The sequence below is a fragment of the Astatotilapia calliptera genome, chromosome 4, assembly GCF_900246225.1.
Source record: "Astatotilapia calliptera chromosome 4, fAstCal1.2, whole genome shotgun sequence".
Classification (NCBI taxonomy): Eukaryota; Metazoa; Chordata; class Actinopteri; order Cichliformes; family Cichlidae; genus Astatotilapia; species Astatotilapia calliptera.
Genome location: NC_039305.1, coordinates 8,337,536 through 8,354,235, shown reverse-complemented (window position 1 = coordinate 8,354,235; position 16,700 = coordinate 8,337,536). Strand labels below are relative to the sequence as shown.

Here is a 16,700-nt window from a genome sequence, read left to right as displayed (position 1 = left end):
CCGCATTCAAAGTCATCTAAATCCCCTTTTTCCCCATTTTGTTGTGCCCAGTTTGAAGGTTGTCTTGACCATGTCTAAATGCATTAAGTTGCTGCCATGCTGCATTATTGAACTGTTGAAGAGGTGTACCTAAAGAAGCAGTAAGCGTAAGTCTTAGAGGTTTAAAACCTTTGGTCCTGGAGGGAACGAGACTGGGAAATTGTTTATTTTGCTGCCAAACAAGATAATTTAGAATTATGATACACCAGAATAATATACTGTGTATATGGTTTGCAACAACTCTGCTTATTTGCAGCACCCAAGGGACTGCCTGTTCAACTTAACATAACATTAAGGAATTATTTGTTTGTTAAAAAAAAGAACTTATCGGCTTTACAACAAGGAGCAAACAGCCAACTAACCTACGTCTGCCTACAGTAATCTATCATTATAGAGTAACACGATAACTGAGTAGTTTTTGATAAGGCCACACACTATTTCTCCTACAGGCCTGTTTTCTTAGTGTTGAACTTCGACTACAACCACAGCAATGAGCTCTTGATCCTATCCCGATGCCTTATTTTTATCCCCCTTCAGTGTTTTTCTCAGTTGCCAAAAGGATTAAGAACCTATCTTTTAATACCGCTCGAACGTCAACTGTGCACGTCATCCTGCAGTCCTGAGGTGATTGACTTCCAGCACCAGCGTCTGGGAAACCACCGATTCATCCCTGTGAGGAGATGTTTGCATTTTATATTAACCACAGTGGGTAATGCGTTAAGCAACTAAATCATGCAGCGGTTTTGGACTATTTAGTTTTATGAGGTGTGAGACCTTTGCTGTTCCGTTCACACTGAGCTCACTGCGAAGAGATGGAAGATCGCACCAAACTGTGATCTATGATCAACACCATCACGCTACTGTACAAATGAAAAAGTTAATAAAAGTATGATGTCATGTGTTAAATGGGACTGCTGCTAGCCTGCCCTCACCCTGCTAGTGATTAGCTCTCTACCCAAGCAAAGTGATGCCTGCTATTAAACTCCTGGGACAAAACACAAGTTGCTCGCTAAGGACAAATTGCACAACTGATCCGATACATAATGAAGCCCTGCATAAGTAACCAAAGAAGACAGGGAACGCCTATAGACTGGGGCGAGATTACCCGCCTGATTCTGAAGCCATTCATTATATGGAAACCTCTCTCTGCATAAACAATGGGTTAGAACTAAGAACCATAAACAGAGAATTTAGGCAATAAGCAGTTTTTATCTATGGATTTGACATTTTGCAGCCCACATATACTCCGTTAGTTCTTGTTAAGAAAGCTAATTTCCTACAAAAGTTTGATTCTCATGAACTGCTTGTTCTAGGAAAGAGGTTATCATCAGCCATCAGACTTTTTTTCATTCACAAGTGAAGGCAAATAAGCAAAGAAAGGAAATCAAATAGTCAGCAAACGGTGCATGATTGAGAGCTCTATGACAAAACCAAAAACAGGGATAATGCATCAGTCAGACATTTCCCTCTGCCACGTCACGGCATTCCTCACTCAAGTCATCTCTGCATTACAAGCTAAGGGTGGAAACAGGTTATTGTGGTCATTCAAACAGAAAGGAAAAGTCTGGGATCTTATCAGAGTATGAGATCTTTATATAACTGTACTGCCCTCCGAGCGGTCTCATAAGGGAGCAGCAGAAAATATTCAATAGCATTGTGTCGCTGAGTCACTGGTGAAAAGCATTTATGTAATGAGAATCCCCCTTTAAACGATGCCATAGGCAACAAAAAGAGGAGACAAAGGACATCTTTGAAAATTCTGACAAAAGACAGTCTGTCTCTCTAACACATTTACCTAATGAAGGCATAAATAAAGCTTACCCCGATTCTTAAATGTTCACATCTTTGTAAACATCCTTTTATTTCTCTGGGTGTCCAGGAGCTCCTGTAAGAATCACAACTTCTGCTATCACATCCCTGTTTGAGGATGACTGCCACCTGGGATTTATATAAAAGTGCATTTTTAAAATGACAAGTTAAGTTGGTCAGAGAGTGTGTCACTGAATCGGCAGCTCACCTCAACTTTACAGAGCTAGCATGCTGCAGCTCAGAGTTAAGCTATCTAGCATGCAACTCTTGCCAATCTCAAAGCATCATTAATAACCAGAAAAGTTCCAAAAGCCAAATTTGACTCCCCGATCAGAACAAAATGGACAATAAGTGCACTCAGTTACTTGCTATTGAACATAATTGAGCACATATCCGCTAAAGAAGCAGATCAAAAGTTGGCCGAGACTAAAAGCAGAGCTAAAATTGAGTATCTAATGTACATCTAGCAGATGAAACGAATCATAACACTATTGCCCCATAAGTGTGGAACTTGTAAATGAATGCTTGTATTGTGTCAGCGCTACTGTGATTTTAAGAAATGAATGGCAGTGAATGCCCCACCACCACCACCAGAGAGAATACGAACTCAGGGGAAAGACTGGAACATGATCACATACCCTTGTGCCCTATCAAGTCCTGACTGGGCCTATTTGTTACAGTGGCTCTGAGAGGGGTTTTTTGCGTTTCCCAGGTCATGGTTGAACTTCTCATATTTATGTTTGTCAAACTGAAGGCTGGCAGTCTAATTTGCTGGTATGTGTTTTCATTAGGTCTCTGGGGCCGAGTAAAGCTCCTTCACTAACGTGGTTCCTCTGAACTTTGACCCTGGCTTTAATGGGAAGCCTGGCACAGAAGGTGGGGTTAAAGGGGGGTCAAGACTTCAGTAGGTCCACTTAGAGTTAAGGTAACAATTTGAGGAGGCATAACATGTTATGTAACCCTGTCGCTACACACTAATGACTCGGCAGAGCCTGAGGAATGTGGTCTTTCAATAGGTGTCTTTTACATCAGTTTCTGTTTGTGGAAACAAAATTAGCTTTGGTATGGTAAGATTGGACAAATCCTGCTCTGTGTGCTAGATAAGAGCTATGTAGGGCATGTGACCCACCACTGGAAAAGTAATCAGCCACAGGCCATAAAACCAGTACAGAAAAAACGTTCATACTGTCATTTTTTTTTTAACTCTGTCGCTGATATTCCCTCAAGGCAGAGCAGCTATTAATTTCTTCACTGAAACATTAGAAATGTAGGCTGGTAGGAGTCTTTCAAGGACTTTTAGAGAGGACAAAGCACTGACAAAATTGCTTTCATCATTTATTTTATCAATAGCTTTTTTAATACGTAGGTCCTATATTTGCATATCTAAAATCTAAAATAATAACCAAAATATTAATTGATTGTATAAGTAATGGTACCATCAAACTCCCATGGTTATGAAGTCTTACCATCTACTGGAAAGAACACCAATCGCTTTGATAAAAGCAAACACCTCACAGTGTTTGATATCATGCTTTTATTTCACGTAGTAGAAACTGAGACCAGAAACACAAAATCCACTACTAGTTCTACTAGTATCAGATGGAGAAGTTGGTTGTTTTTTGTTTTTTTTATCTGTGCGCCGTTTTGTTTACTTATGATTGGCATAGACCTTGACCTTTAAAAGCTATATATGGAAAAGTTGCAGGATGCACGCACATTAAAATTAGTGGACTTTCCAACTTTCGGTTGTGCCACATGACCTGATGTGTTATCTAATGAGATGCTTTGAATTCTTGTTGGATGACATAAAGGTTCAATGACCAGACAACGGGGGGGGGGGGAGAATGCGGAAGGCTCTCAAACCCTCAGGGTAGCATCATGTTCATGACTGAGCTTAAATGTGACAACAGTCAATCTCACCTGTTCCACAGCCAAGCCCAGAGCAAGTATCGGGAAAACAAATACCAACGACATCAAGCATACTTTAAATATTTTTGAGCGTGAGAGTTTTTTTGTATGTTTGTAGTTTTAAACTATTTGGCTTGTTGTACCTATTGTTTGCTCTGGGAGTCCGTTTTGGAAGTTTTAATAGAAGTAAGTGGTTTGTAAACACCTAGGTTTATGTCTTATTAATTTGCCCTTGTGTACTTGGACGCTTATCTTTCTTTTAGAGTTTACCTTTATTTTAAGTCTAAAGCTGGTATGGTATCCTACGATTGACAGACTCATCTAAATGGCCTTATGTGGGGATATAAAATAGGTTTCTGTTTATATGTTTATTTTTCCTTATACTCGTGTATTTTACAACAGGCTACCGTTTAACCGAGTGATTGTTATCAGCTAAAGTTATACTTATACCAATCAAAGCGAAACTAATGCTATAAGTGTCTATTTATACGTACCTGCCGTGTTAAGATCGGGTCACTCACTACCGCATGCCAACCAGCTGGCTTGCACCTTGAGAAGTCCTGCTCTGCAAATTCATTGGCCTCTGCTGCTTAGCGTCAGCGCAGGGGGCTGGGCTCTGATGAGGACTTTGCTGTCAGGAATGCATAGTAGCACTAAAACCCCACTGACTGTGTCGCGCTGCTGCAGACATCACCTTTATGTTTGGGACGCACTTAAGCTGGATTACATACCGGTGGTTTCGAACAGCTTCTGTAGCCTCTAACTGACCTTTTTTATTTAATAATTAATATTATGCGAGTTTTTACTTGAGCTTACAAGAAAGTCGTCTCCTTTTTTGTATTTATTTGGCGAGAAAGAACTGTTTCATTACACGGCACGACTTCAATGCCACCTTCAACAACCATGAACAAAAGCGGAATGGTTACAAAAATCAACACCAGGATAAGGACTGACCCGTTCGCTGGCAGCTACGAGCTGGTGGGCAAAGAACTGGGCAGGTAAGTTTGTTTGTTGCCTGAAGGTTTTCGTTTTTTTTCCTCCAAGCAGTCATTGACAAAAATCCTAATACCTTCGTGCGTTGGCTGGACGTTGCAACAATGTCTGAACAGATTTAGGCAAATCGCTTAATCATATTAGAGTTACTCTCTGCACGTGTTACTGGGAAGCCTGCTAATTGAATATTTCCAATTGCGCTTTCCATCTGCTGGCGCGGAGCAGCGCTTTGGCACACGCAACGCGAAATGGTAATGCGCTTCTGTGAGTCCTGGCTGGAAGTTGCTAAATAGTTTTGAGACTCTGAAACATTTTTTAATTCTAAACAGTGACAATAACGAGTTGTGTGGAAATGCATGGACTGTTCTTATACATTATCTTTGCGATTTAAGGAAGAAAGGTTTTCGACTTGCTTAATATTTCTGCTGAGGTCCCGCGTGCACGATCCATTATATCCTGGTGTAAGTGGTACTGAAAATGGAAAAACCTCAAATGTCAAGAGTGCTTAAGAATGGACTTGGAGTAATCGTTCTGAATGCGCGGCGATCTACACTGACATCAAGAAACATACGTGCAACAACTAATGATCAAACATGCGAAAACACAAAGCAAGACTTTCTAATCCTGGCCTATATAGTTCATTCTTGCTGCTTTCTTGACTATTTTCCTGTTTCATGTACCTGCTTTCCCACAAGTTAAATATCCTGTCTACCAACAGTGCCTTTTTTTTTGTTTTGCTCTGGCTTCCTCTTTCTTTAGCCACATATATATTTATGTCTCCCAGTTGCTGGTTTGTGGATGCCAGCTGAAATTCCAGATTCCCGCTGTATTTAACTGGGGATTCCCCAATGTGCCAAATTACAATGACTTTCTCTAGTAAGCACTGCAGCATGAATAAAGAAGATGAGCTGTGTTTCGCTCCTTGGGTTTCACTCAATTCAGCAGCTGGTTGCACTCTCTGTTTTCACAAATCAACTTCAGGTTTGTTCTTTTGCACATGCTCAGTAATGTCCTAGTAAGTAGCCAATTACCTTTTATAAGACACCCTGGGACATGAGGGAGAGTAGCATGACCTGTCGTGCTGGCTTTAGGCTACCAGTGTAGTCTACAGCATCCTATAAACTTTTTTCTTTCCCTTCACTACCATAGATCAACTTTCACCCCCCCCCCCCCCCCCCCGTTTTTTTTTATTTTTTTATTTTTTACTCCCTTTCCCATGACTTCAGATCAACAACATCCTGAGATCAGGCTTCATAATCACATTAGGTGCAGGAATGTACGTAAGTGCCGCATGGCAGGAGATTAGCTTTATTGTACATTTGAATGCCGAACATTTCAACTGTAAATACCAGGCAATAATTCAGCGTTTGCAGAAAAAAAAAATGCCTCCTGACCCTTTTTTTAAAGCCTCCTCATTATCACGCTCTGCATGGTTTCCTGCAGAAATGGCACAAAATATGTTTTGGGCAACCTGAAAGCAGGAAGAGGAACTCAGGTTGTGTGTCAGACTGTCTGTGAAAAAAGGCAAATAAGAGCTGTCATTTTTCATTACGCTTCAGACATGAGTCAGTGAGCCTCTGGGGAAGACAAAATGCAAACTGCACAGGAAACCAGTTTCTTAATCAAATTATCGCCATCTTGCGCAAAGGAATGTTTTGTGTCACAGTAAATTTGGTGATTGATAGCAGATGAGTTTCAGACAGGTTCCTGAAGAGAACTGTTTGAACTATATAACCGCAATTGCTGATTATTTGAGAAAGCACTTCTCATCATTAGCCAGAGTATGTTAAGACCTTTCTGTGTTAACAGTGAGATGTTGGTATTTTTAATCCAAAAAAGCAAAAATGTATTTTTTAAAATGTTAAATTATAGCGTGATATTTTTTTTCTTTCTTTCTTTTTTTTTTTTTTTTTTTTTTTTTTTTTTTTTTTAATAACAAAAATATTCTTTTCATCTTCCTGGTGAACATGGCCGACTACAAGATGGCCTTGTTTAGTAACCTCTGACCTGTTGTCAGCCTTTGAACGGACCCCCCCGGGCTGCCCTTTTCAATAACCACTAGTCATTTCTTTTCACTCTAATATGTAGCACCCAGCCCACAGCTCTGAACTTGGCTAATTAAGGATGAAAAGCCCCTGATGGCTTTTGCCTTTTCAGTCTGAACAATGACTCGTCACTACACTGCGAGACTGGGAAATGGGGTGGCAGCCAGCACACAACCAGACTCCATCCAGAACAGTAGCTGTTTTTTGGTCAGCAGCACAGTCAGCTTTAAGCAATACTGTGTGGGAGGAAAAATAGCTTCATTTATTTAGTTATCTTCTAGCATATTTTGCTCACTTTCCCCAAGCCTTGTGTGTTGTGTCTAAAGTGTAGCTTAAGAAAACACTGAGATGTTAGTTAGGTGTAGATGTTAAGATTACAGTGACTGTCTTCATGTTGCTTGGGTTCTAACTCGACTGTCAAACTGTGACATCCCCCCCAGCGTGTGGCCTGCTCAGTCACATTCATGTGGGTGGTCTTGGTCTCAGGACTGCTGTGTTTAGCTGACTGGTCAGCTTTTGTACAACTGTCAATGCAGAAGCAGTCTCTGGCTGAGGGTCTGGGTGGAGGTGTCAACACAATTCCATTTGTCCCTGCTGCTGTCAGCTGTGAAGAAAGGGAAGTGGTGCACAAGGCCTCATTTTCAGCCTGGGAGAGACGGCTGGTGATTGTGTTGGTTTGACCCAAATGCAGTTCTGAATACATCGGACATCCTGCCCTCACCCACAGCTGACCCTTAGCACCTTTTATGACTCTATTAATGTACATTCGGGGGGGGGAGTCAATGTTTATTAAAATTAAACGTAGATAGTCTTAATGCTGTGTTTTACCAGTGACATTATGCAACCAAGCTGTCACATCTCTTTGTTTTTGCTTGACCTACAAAGTCGCAATACCCTTATCAGAACCCTGCCCTCTATTCTGCCGCTCTTGCCAAAAGTGTCAGCCTTATCTGCTCTCCTTCAGACCCTCCTGAAGGCTAGAGGAACAGGAGAAAGAAGGGGGATCTCTCAACGAATGCCTCCTTTGCACAGCATATCAGTGGTGAATAACGGTCTAAATTTTTCAAATGATGCCACATAAGCACCTTATCTCTGGACTTTTCCATAACCGCACCCTCGCTGTTGCACTTGTAGCCAATTCGGTTGCCTTTCCAAAATGCCTCATGTCTTCTTAACAGTCAAATATTGAGTGGATTGTATGCATTTTAAGTGACCTACATTTAACCCAGTAACAATTTGAAAAGGAAATGGACCCATGTCTAAACAAATTTAAAAAAATAAAATAAAAAATAAAATAAAATAAAAAAAAACACAGGAAGGTGGTTGTGATTTTTCTTCATGGCTAAACACTCTGTTGCTCTTTTTGTTGTTGTTGTTTCCCAGGGGAAAGTTTGCAGTTGTGAAGAAGTGCATTGAGAAGGCGACAGGGAAGCAGTATGCTGCCAAGTTCCTGCGAAAGCGACGGAAGGGCCAAGACTGCCGCATGGACATCTTAAATGAGATTGCTGTGCTGGAGCTGGCCAAGGCAAACCCCTTTGTGGTGACACTGCATGAAGTCTATGAAACCAGCACTGAGATCATTCTCGTTCTTGAGTGGTAAGTCACTAATGTTCTACATCACAAATATTCAACTCTCTTTCCCAAACTAGCAGTGGTTTGGATAGCTAATGGCATCATACAGCAGTAATCTAAATAATTCTTCCTGAATCTAAGTGTTTGAGCCATAGCAGAGAACTTGAGGGGGGTGATTAGGTCACCAGGTATTGGTGAAGAGAAAGGTGGGGTAGGCTCTGCGCAGGTTTCCCAGGTGTACCTTACAAATAATTCTTTTTCATAAGCACAGGTTTAGTTGGAAAAGCCTCAAATCTTACATACGTCATGCAACATCCTGTGTTTTGCAAGATAAGAACGTCAGAGCTTGGTGCTTCTGTGTGAATAATTAGATTTTATGCAGTATGGTCGGCTGATTTGCAAGAATAATAAAAAAAAAAAGGGAAGTATTTCCTGGCATAGTTCTAGGCAAGTTGCTAGTTCTTAAAAAAAAAAAACCAAAAAAAAACCACCCACGTGTGAAATGCACAGGCTTGCACTAGTTTAACATGGTCTCTACCTTAAATGGAAATTCTCTGTGTCTGTGGTTAGTCGCTCGTCTCGCTGTAGCGTGAACACCTCAGTTTCTTGTTACGCTTACTGATTGTGATGAAGTGTCACTTTAAATGCCACAGTAAAACTGCAGCATGCTTACTGTGTAAAAATGACAACATTAAGCTATGGATTACTCATTTAGATGCTACCGCTTGAATCTGGTTAAGGCAGTGATGACTCTCAAACATGCATGTGAACACAGCAGGTGGTTCACACTGCTGATTCAGTTCCCTAACAAGGTCAATTCAGCATTTGGCTTTTAATACTGTGGTTCAGATTTAAAAAATCTTTAGGTATCTAGCGAGTGTCATCAAACTCCTTTCATGAAACACTTTAATTAGGATTTAGAAAGATCCCTTAGCATCTTAACCACCTCACTTCCCTCATTACACAAAGGAGTTTGTCCTTGAATCATGTTCCAGGGACCCTGTTCCACAACTGCTCACTTCTCAGGCAGAAATCCTTCTCCTGCTCAGGATCCACTCCAGTTATTCCCTTCCCAGACATGGAATGCTTCTGTAGAACAAAAGCTTCTCTATGGGGAAGGCTATGTTTGACCTCTTGACTAAAGTGCGAAAGGGGAAGTAGCACCATAGTTCACCCCTGCATGCCTGCAGAGAAAACATAGCAGGAGGTCAGTCTACAGTGGCCCACATTTCCTCTTCAGCCGCCAAAGAAGTTACGCTGGGAGTTGTTGGTGCGCTGGGATTTGAAGCAGAGTATGCATGCACGACATCTTAGCTCTGACAAAGCTTCTTTTTTTTCTTTTTTTTTTTTATTAAATGTCAGTTATTTTCTGCTGCATGTCCTAAAAGCTACAGAAGAACTAACAGCAAGCGAATGAAAAACTGCATTCACAAACCGTCTGACCTCGGCATGAGTTTCAAGAATTGCAAACCATTTTCCATTTCCTGTGGGTTTAAATGTAAGCAGCAAGCAAAGCGCAGCTCCCAAAAGTAGCACACAGCCATGCCGGTAAAATGTCGTGTGCACACACACTTTTTGTAGCCACAACCACTTCCTTGTCAATGTTAGAGAAATGAAGTCGAAGTCTAATCATCTTCAAAAATACAGCTCCAGCATGCGTCAGTACCAAAGAAACCCCCAGGGTAATGACTAGTTTTAGACATGATCACTTTCATGAAAACCAAATCGCCTCCTTTTTGTGGAGAGTAACTTGAGGTAATCAGTGAGATAGGTTATCCATGGGGGGGGGGCAAAGTTCTTCCTAAATGCTATGCAACATAACCCAGGCTGTACTGGACTTTAACTGAAACATGCTCTAGGTGACAGAGGGCTATCATGTAGTAATGAGCCAAAAAGAATGATTACTAATCAAACAGAGGATTGACTTGTTTTGCCCCTTTTGCTTTCTTATCTATGCATTCAGAGTTTGGGTGGGAGTCAGCTGTTCTTAACTCTTGTCTTAAACCAATTATTTAGCTCAAACAGTGTGGTTGTGATAGGTTTGTTCTTTTGGACTGTTGTAGGGAGGATGTCTGCCTGCATTCTAAAGTAGGGAATGCATCAACTTCCAAAGCACAGCAACAATATTCAGACTTCAGGGAATTAGCCTGTCATTCTTGGCCACAATATATGCAAATGGTCTTTATTAGGATTTGAAAGCAAGGATCATTAAAGTATCCATCAGACTAACTTATTCCTTCAGTTCCTTCACCCACATGAAGGCATCAATAGCCAGCTTGCATTCATTTGGTTTACATGTGCAGATCAGCGTAAACCTATTGAGCCACTGCTCTTAAGTACTCTGGGGGTCATCAGCTGGGATTGACTGTGTTTACAGCAAGCAAGTATTTATTGCTAAGAGTTTAAAAAAAGAATTAGGTCTGAGAGAGGTAGAGTGCCCAAACCCAAAACAAAATGCTTTCTATTTTTACTGCTCAGGTTATTGAAGTTGGCAGGTTGAGAAGGCTAACGGGGATTTTAAGGTGCTGCTTGTATAACAGTCATGCCCAGGACCTAACTGGGACTGGAAGGTGCAGCTTATGTAACATTTGTGCCCAGGGCTGGAACAAAAAAAAATTTCCTCTGAAGATAAAAAGCATGTCTGCTTTCTAAATCCCCCACATATGGTTGCAGTGTTTTTTGGAGGGAGTCGACTGTCAGCTTCGTGCATTGCTAGAACTGACGGAGCACCTAACATAAATCCACCATGTCTCCACATTACTTAACGTTGTTATACAAGCACAGCAGGGCTATGCAGGAATCTTACTATTACTCAAAAATGAGCAAGCAGTTTGTTTCGAGTAAAGGAGTAGAAAACGATGCATGCTGGGGCTCATACAGAGCGGGTACAAACTTCACACTTCGCTGCTTCTTTCTTTCTGTTAAAATATTTTTACAAAGTGGTTAGGTGGCGGGTGTTTTTATTTTTTGTCTATTTCCTTCCCCTGTTTTAGTGAATTTATTTCAGTATATGAGGTTGTGAAGGAGCTTATCTGAAGCTGCTGATATGACCATTCTTATCCCTGCAATATTCCTGACAAGAGGAAAGTACTCACACAGGCGGGGTACCTAACACTGTACTGATTTATGTTGGACTCGCTTGCAGTGTGTAGATGTGGATGAACTTTGTTTCTCTAACACAAATGAGGGGGAAATGGTTATATAATTGTAAAGAAAGCAGTAATGGCTTTATATTTTTTCCCTTTTTGTGCGATAGGTTGATAATTTGCATTGCCAACTTATGTGACTGAAACTGAGTGGAAGGGTGTGTTTGTAACTTTCAAGGAACAATTTATTATTACAAGTGCAAATGAAAGTGAGCCAAGCTAAACTTCACTGGGTGGTTATCCACTCAAAGTTATGTTCTTCTCATCTTATCCTTAGTTTCTTTTTATTCAGTTTTCCTTCCTGTGTTTTTCTTCCAGTGCCGCCGGTGGCGAAATCTTCAACCAGTGTGTTGCGGACAACGACGAAGCCTTTACAGAGAAAGATGTGATACGACTGGCCAGGCAGATCCTGAACGGGGTGGCCTTTCTGCATCGGAATAATGTGGTGCATCTGGATCTGAAGGTAAATGCACAAGAAATGTTAATGACAAATATAGGACGGTGCGTTCTCTCAAGAGTCAGAATGGGGAAGATATTATTTCTCTTATGCAACCACAGCTCATTCAGCGTGCCACGACTTTGTTCCCGTGAGGAATCACTTTATAAAAGCATCTGACCTAACTATCATGTTTTCTTTGATGTGTCTTGAGGTAACAAAGCAGCCGTCACTGAGACTTTCTTTTCTTTCTTGATGCGTCGGGCTTCTGGTTACACATTACACAATGTGTTCTAGATAAAATTATCCGTTGAGATGCACTAAATTGTTTTAGAAGGGCTTTCAAATGTTTGAGATCTTGTGTCAAACTGTTTTCAAAAGAGAAATCATTCATTATCGAAGCATTCCTGTGGTTCCTCAGGCTTTGCTGGCTCAAGTCTGATATTTGGATTTCTCTTTCTTGTATGTATCCCATTGTTCCAGCTAAATCTGGCATTAGGCCAGCCTGGCCCGGATTTAGGTTGTATGTACACTACAGTATTTACATAGACTAACCATAGAGCCATTTAAGTGTTTGGCAGAAATGCCTTTACCTCTCTTCAGAATTGTCTGATAGGCTTATTGGATGATCTGGGCTCAAAGGCCCAGTTAGCAAGTTGACTGATGACCTAGACCCCTAATCCTGTCAGGATCAGTTTTCCCAAATGCTTTGACTCGTAGATGCGTAATTAATTACCTCAGGCTGCTCAAATAATCAGTCTTTATCTCCTTATGTAACCTTTGCCTAATCCGCATGTGTGCCCTCTCCAGCCTCAGAACGTCTTGCTGACCAGTGCCACACCTCTAGGGGACATTCGTATTGTGGACTTTGGCTTGTCTAGACGAATGGACAACATCACAGAAGTCAGGGAGATCCTGGGTACCCCAGAGTATGTGGGTAAGTCCTGCTTTCAGCTACAAATTACCCAAAACTACATGTCTCTTTTTCTTTTTTTTAAAATGTGAGCACATTTTAAGGTGACTAACTTTGGTCATGTGTTTCTGTTGCAGCCCCAGAGATCCTGAACTATGAACCCATTAGCACTTCTACAGATATGTGGTAAGTGTGCTACTTTAGATAGTATTTCCACTCATGTTAGAGGACGCCACACACAGCTAATTTAATCTAGATAAATATTCAAGACAATGACATCACCTCCCTAACGTGCAAAAGACAATTTTGTGTCTAGACCTTTGACCACAAGACAAACCTTGCTACATACTTGCATTTAATTGGCTCATCATAGAATAGTGGAAGCCAGCCAGATGTGTGGGGCTTTGCAATACACTGTGTAACCATAAACGACAATGACTTGCCCCATAAACACCTTCTCCTTTCTCCTTCCTCTTTACCAGGAGTATTGGGGTTCTGACTTATGTCATGCTCACGGGCGAGTCTCCTTTTCTGGGTGCTGACAAACAGGAGACATTCCTCAACATCTCTCAAGTCAACATAGACTATTCACCGGATACATTCGAGGGCATCTCCTCGCTGGCTGTTGACTTCATCAAATCTTTGTTGGTTAAAAACCCAAGGTGAGGCTCTTTTTAAACAGTAAAGGTGAAGATGAATAGATGTTATGGCTTAATGTGGAGAGTTTCCATCAGCATCACTTTGAGCAGATTAACACACCAAGGATGTGAGTCAGGTTCACACCGGCACGAAAGCACACGTCGGCACACGTCTAAATGAGCGTTTGTGGTAACAAGATTTGCGTCACTTGGGCGAGAAGTCGTTTCCTTTCTTGCAAATGCTGGTTGTGAATTTTACTCATTTAGCAAACTTTTAGTTCAGCATTTTTTGGATTGACGTTAGATCAAACACTGATGCACGTCTTACCTTTTCCCTGCATTACCATTTCGTTAAATTCAGCGGAACCTCTCAAAGATCTTTAAAAAAGATACCTTAATGTGTTTAGAAAAGCATCAGCAGATGCAGACACACAATCTCCAGTCAGTATCATTTAATTGCAGGAGTACAGTGGCAGCACTGGAAAAAGGCAGATATTTCACCGTCTGAGTAATCGGTTAGAGACGGAGGGGAAAAAATCTTGACAGCAAATGGCGTCGTCTTTGTGGCTTTTCGTGCCCAATGTTGAAAAGTAATTTGGCCAACTTGTAAGAAAATGTCTTGAGTGAATCTGAAGATCTAGGCAATCAATCTGTTATGTAATGTCTCTGGGATTTTTCCACTTATGCACAGTGTTATTGTGTTTGTGTATACAGGAAGAGGGCCACAGCAGAGGAATGTCTCAATCACCCCTGGCTGAACTCCTGTCCTCACTCCCACCCACACCTCCACAACAGGTCGCCGTCCTCTTTGGATGAGCCGGAGACGAGTCAGTCCGAATCGGAACCAGAGAGTCCAGCTCCGTCCCCTGAGCTAGACGTGATTGGATCATTTCTCAGGTGCCCAGGCCAAGGTGAGCTGAAGGCGGGCCGTGGCGCCTTCTCTTTCAGTGAGCCCCCTTTCTGCACAAGACCCGAAATCCAGCAGGAGCTCATTTGCTGACTGATGTTTCACAGTTGGAAAGGGACTCAGTAAATTGAAACTCCATGGAGCAGAACCTGAAAACCTTTAAGCCTTGAGGTGCTTGGTTTTGATCGGAACCAGGACCGTGTTTGAGTGGCTGCAGTTTGCCCGCCTGCTCCTACTGCTGCGACGTCTGTGAGCTTGATACCTCTGCCTGCGCCTGTGTGTGTCACTGTGTATATGTTAAATAATACACGCTACTCAGTGCTAGTTAGAATGATTGTACAGGAGGAATATGACAGGGCTTGAAGATGCAGGACAAAGGAGTGGGAGAAAACAAGGACTTTGTTGAGGACTGCACTGCTGCCTTATGTGATAAATCTGAACTTGGCTCAGCTGAACACTGGCTAGTTCACCCCTGCACACATACTGCTTTATCCCCAATTAGCCTTCGGACGGGGTTTCAGAGGAGAGATGGCCTCCCACTTCTTTGGATGACTTCACTCAGTGTGTGCTCTCATCTAAACAAGTTACGTTTCAGTGACCCAGACAGACCTTCTGTGACGAGTTGAAGAAAGTAAAGCATTCTGACAGGTGGATCTACTTAAGAAAAAAGAATGGAAAGCAATGAGCAGCGCCCTATGCGAAAGCCAGACGTTAACTGTATTGTTTATTAATGTGTCTTGTACCATTTTAGCCCCTCAAACGGTCAAAGCCACATCGATGCCTGAGGTTAAGATGGATATGGTAGCATTGTTATTATTGAGGACAATCATGAGCACTTTTATTTTGTTATTGGACTTTTGTGTAAAACCAAAGGCTCATCAAGCACAGTTAGGTGTCACACGATGTACTGTACATATTAACCAGTCTGCAACACCCTCTGTTTTTGTCACGTGACCTGTTTTTTTTTTTTCTTTTTCATTAAGTGCCACTCTTTTAACCTCACTTCTGTTAATGTTACAGTTGAAATTTTTACTTTTTTTTTTTTTTTTTTTTTTGTCGGTTTTGACCTTTGCACAAGTTGCACATTTTGGTTTGTTTTTGTTTTGCTGCAAGGTTGCCATTAGATATCATGCTCGACAAATTTTGTGACATCAGCCTTGGAAAGAGGGAATCGCAGGGGCTGGATTTTTTTTTTTTTTTTTTTTTTTTTTTTTTTTTTTTTTTTTTTTTTAAATATGGAACAGAATAAAATATAATGTCACGGAAAACTGAAGCCCAAGATGTCTTTGAATATGTGATGTTTGCCTTTAGATGCTCGGGAGCAGAGAAAATGTCCACAAATGAAAATGTATATTGAGTTTGTAATATTTTTTTTTTGTTGTCGTTTTGTTTTATCATTGTATAGATGTTAATGTCATTATATTGTATTTGGTAACTTTGTTAACTTTTATGTATTACTGTGTTTCGCCTCTCGAATTTCAGGAAGGTTTGCACTTGTCCTTGTGGACGTTATGTTAAAATAAATAAATGTTGATGGCTTGCATTATGAAATTTAACAATCATGAGAAATACATTTGAATTTTGTATCAAAATATTGAGTCTGGTTGTGGTGAGTTTTTCCTCCTCCCTTTCCTTTTCTTTATCGTAGCAGCAATAAGAGAATATGCTTTCTGGAAAAACTAAAAAATGTAATAACATGTTTATGATGTAATTCAATGAGATCCAGTTAGTGGGCATGAGCTCTTCCGAGAAGGCTGACTAAAAATAAACATTCATGAATTCCAGACAATCGATCTTTATAAATCTATCTTTTCCTCTTAGAACCATCATCATGACGTCAAAGTTTTTACATTTTTCCAGTATCTTAGTAAAATGAGCGATGCTTTGATCTGTTGCTTGTTTTTTCTTTTTCCGCTATTCTACAAATGTTAGGATGCTAACACACTGAACTAAAATAAGAACGTCACAGTATGACGTCAGCATGTTACATACAGGTACTGGCACGGTGCCTGATTGTAGTTTAATGGCCGTTTCTTTTCTTCATTCCAGCTTTCAAATAAAACTGGGTTGGGTGGTGAGGGAAATCAATGCTTTCCAAACTGAAATTAAAGAACTGTTAAGCAAAAGGAAGGTCCACTAAAGCTGTTTTTGTCAGTCAATAGAATTTAAATTGCTAGTTGTTTTTTTTTTTTTTGTCTTGACATGAATCACTTGGATTTATTATGATACAGAGCTACATATCTAAACATAGATATGATATATTTGTGAAAAAGTTTAAATATCAAATATTTCAT

The 16,700-nt window shown here is 40.9% G+C and overlaps 1 protein-coding gene across 1 annotated transcript; it reads left to right on the top strand.

The window, feature by feature from the left end:
- Positions 1–4,277: 4,277 nt before the first annotated feature.
- On the top strand, positions 4,278–15,428 carry stk17al (serine/threonine kinase 17a like). Its single transcript, XM_026164391.1, has 7 exons — positions 4,278–4,754; positions 8,178–8,390; positions 11,831–11,975; positions 12,759–12,885; positions 12,999–13,047; positions 13,344–13,523; positions 14,214–15,428. Exons 1-7 carry the CDS (start codon positions 4,642–4,644, stop codon positions 14,497–14,499), a joined length of 1,113 nt encoding a protein of 370 aa, XP_026020176.1. The 5' UTR covers positions 4,278–4,641; the 3' UTR covers positions 14,500–15,428.
- The last annotated feature ends 1,272 nt before the right edge of the window (positions 15,429–16,700 follow it).

Excerpts from the sequence above, each read along its gene's own strand:
- stk17al (XM_026164391.1), top strand. The coding sequence starts at position 4,642 with ATGCCACCTTCAACAACCATGAACAAAAGCGGAATGGTTACAAAAATC. Across the intron at positions 11,976-12,758 it reads TGGTGCATCTGGATCTGAAG|CCTCAGAACGTCTTGCTGAC; the intron begins GTAAATGCACAA and ends TGCCCTCTCCAG. Across the intron at positions 13,524-14,213 it reads TTGTTGGTTAAAAACCCAAG|GAAGAGGGCCACAGCAGAGG; the intron begins GTGAGGCTCTTT and ends TTGTGTATACAG.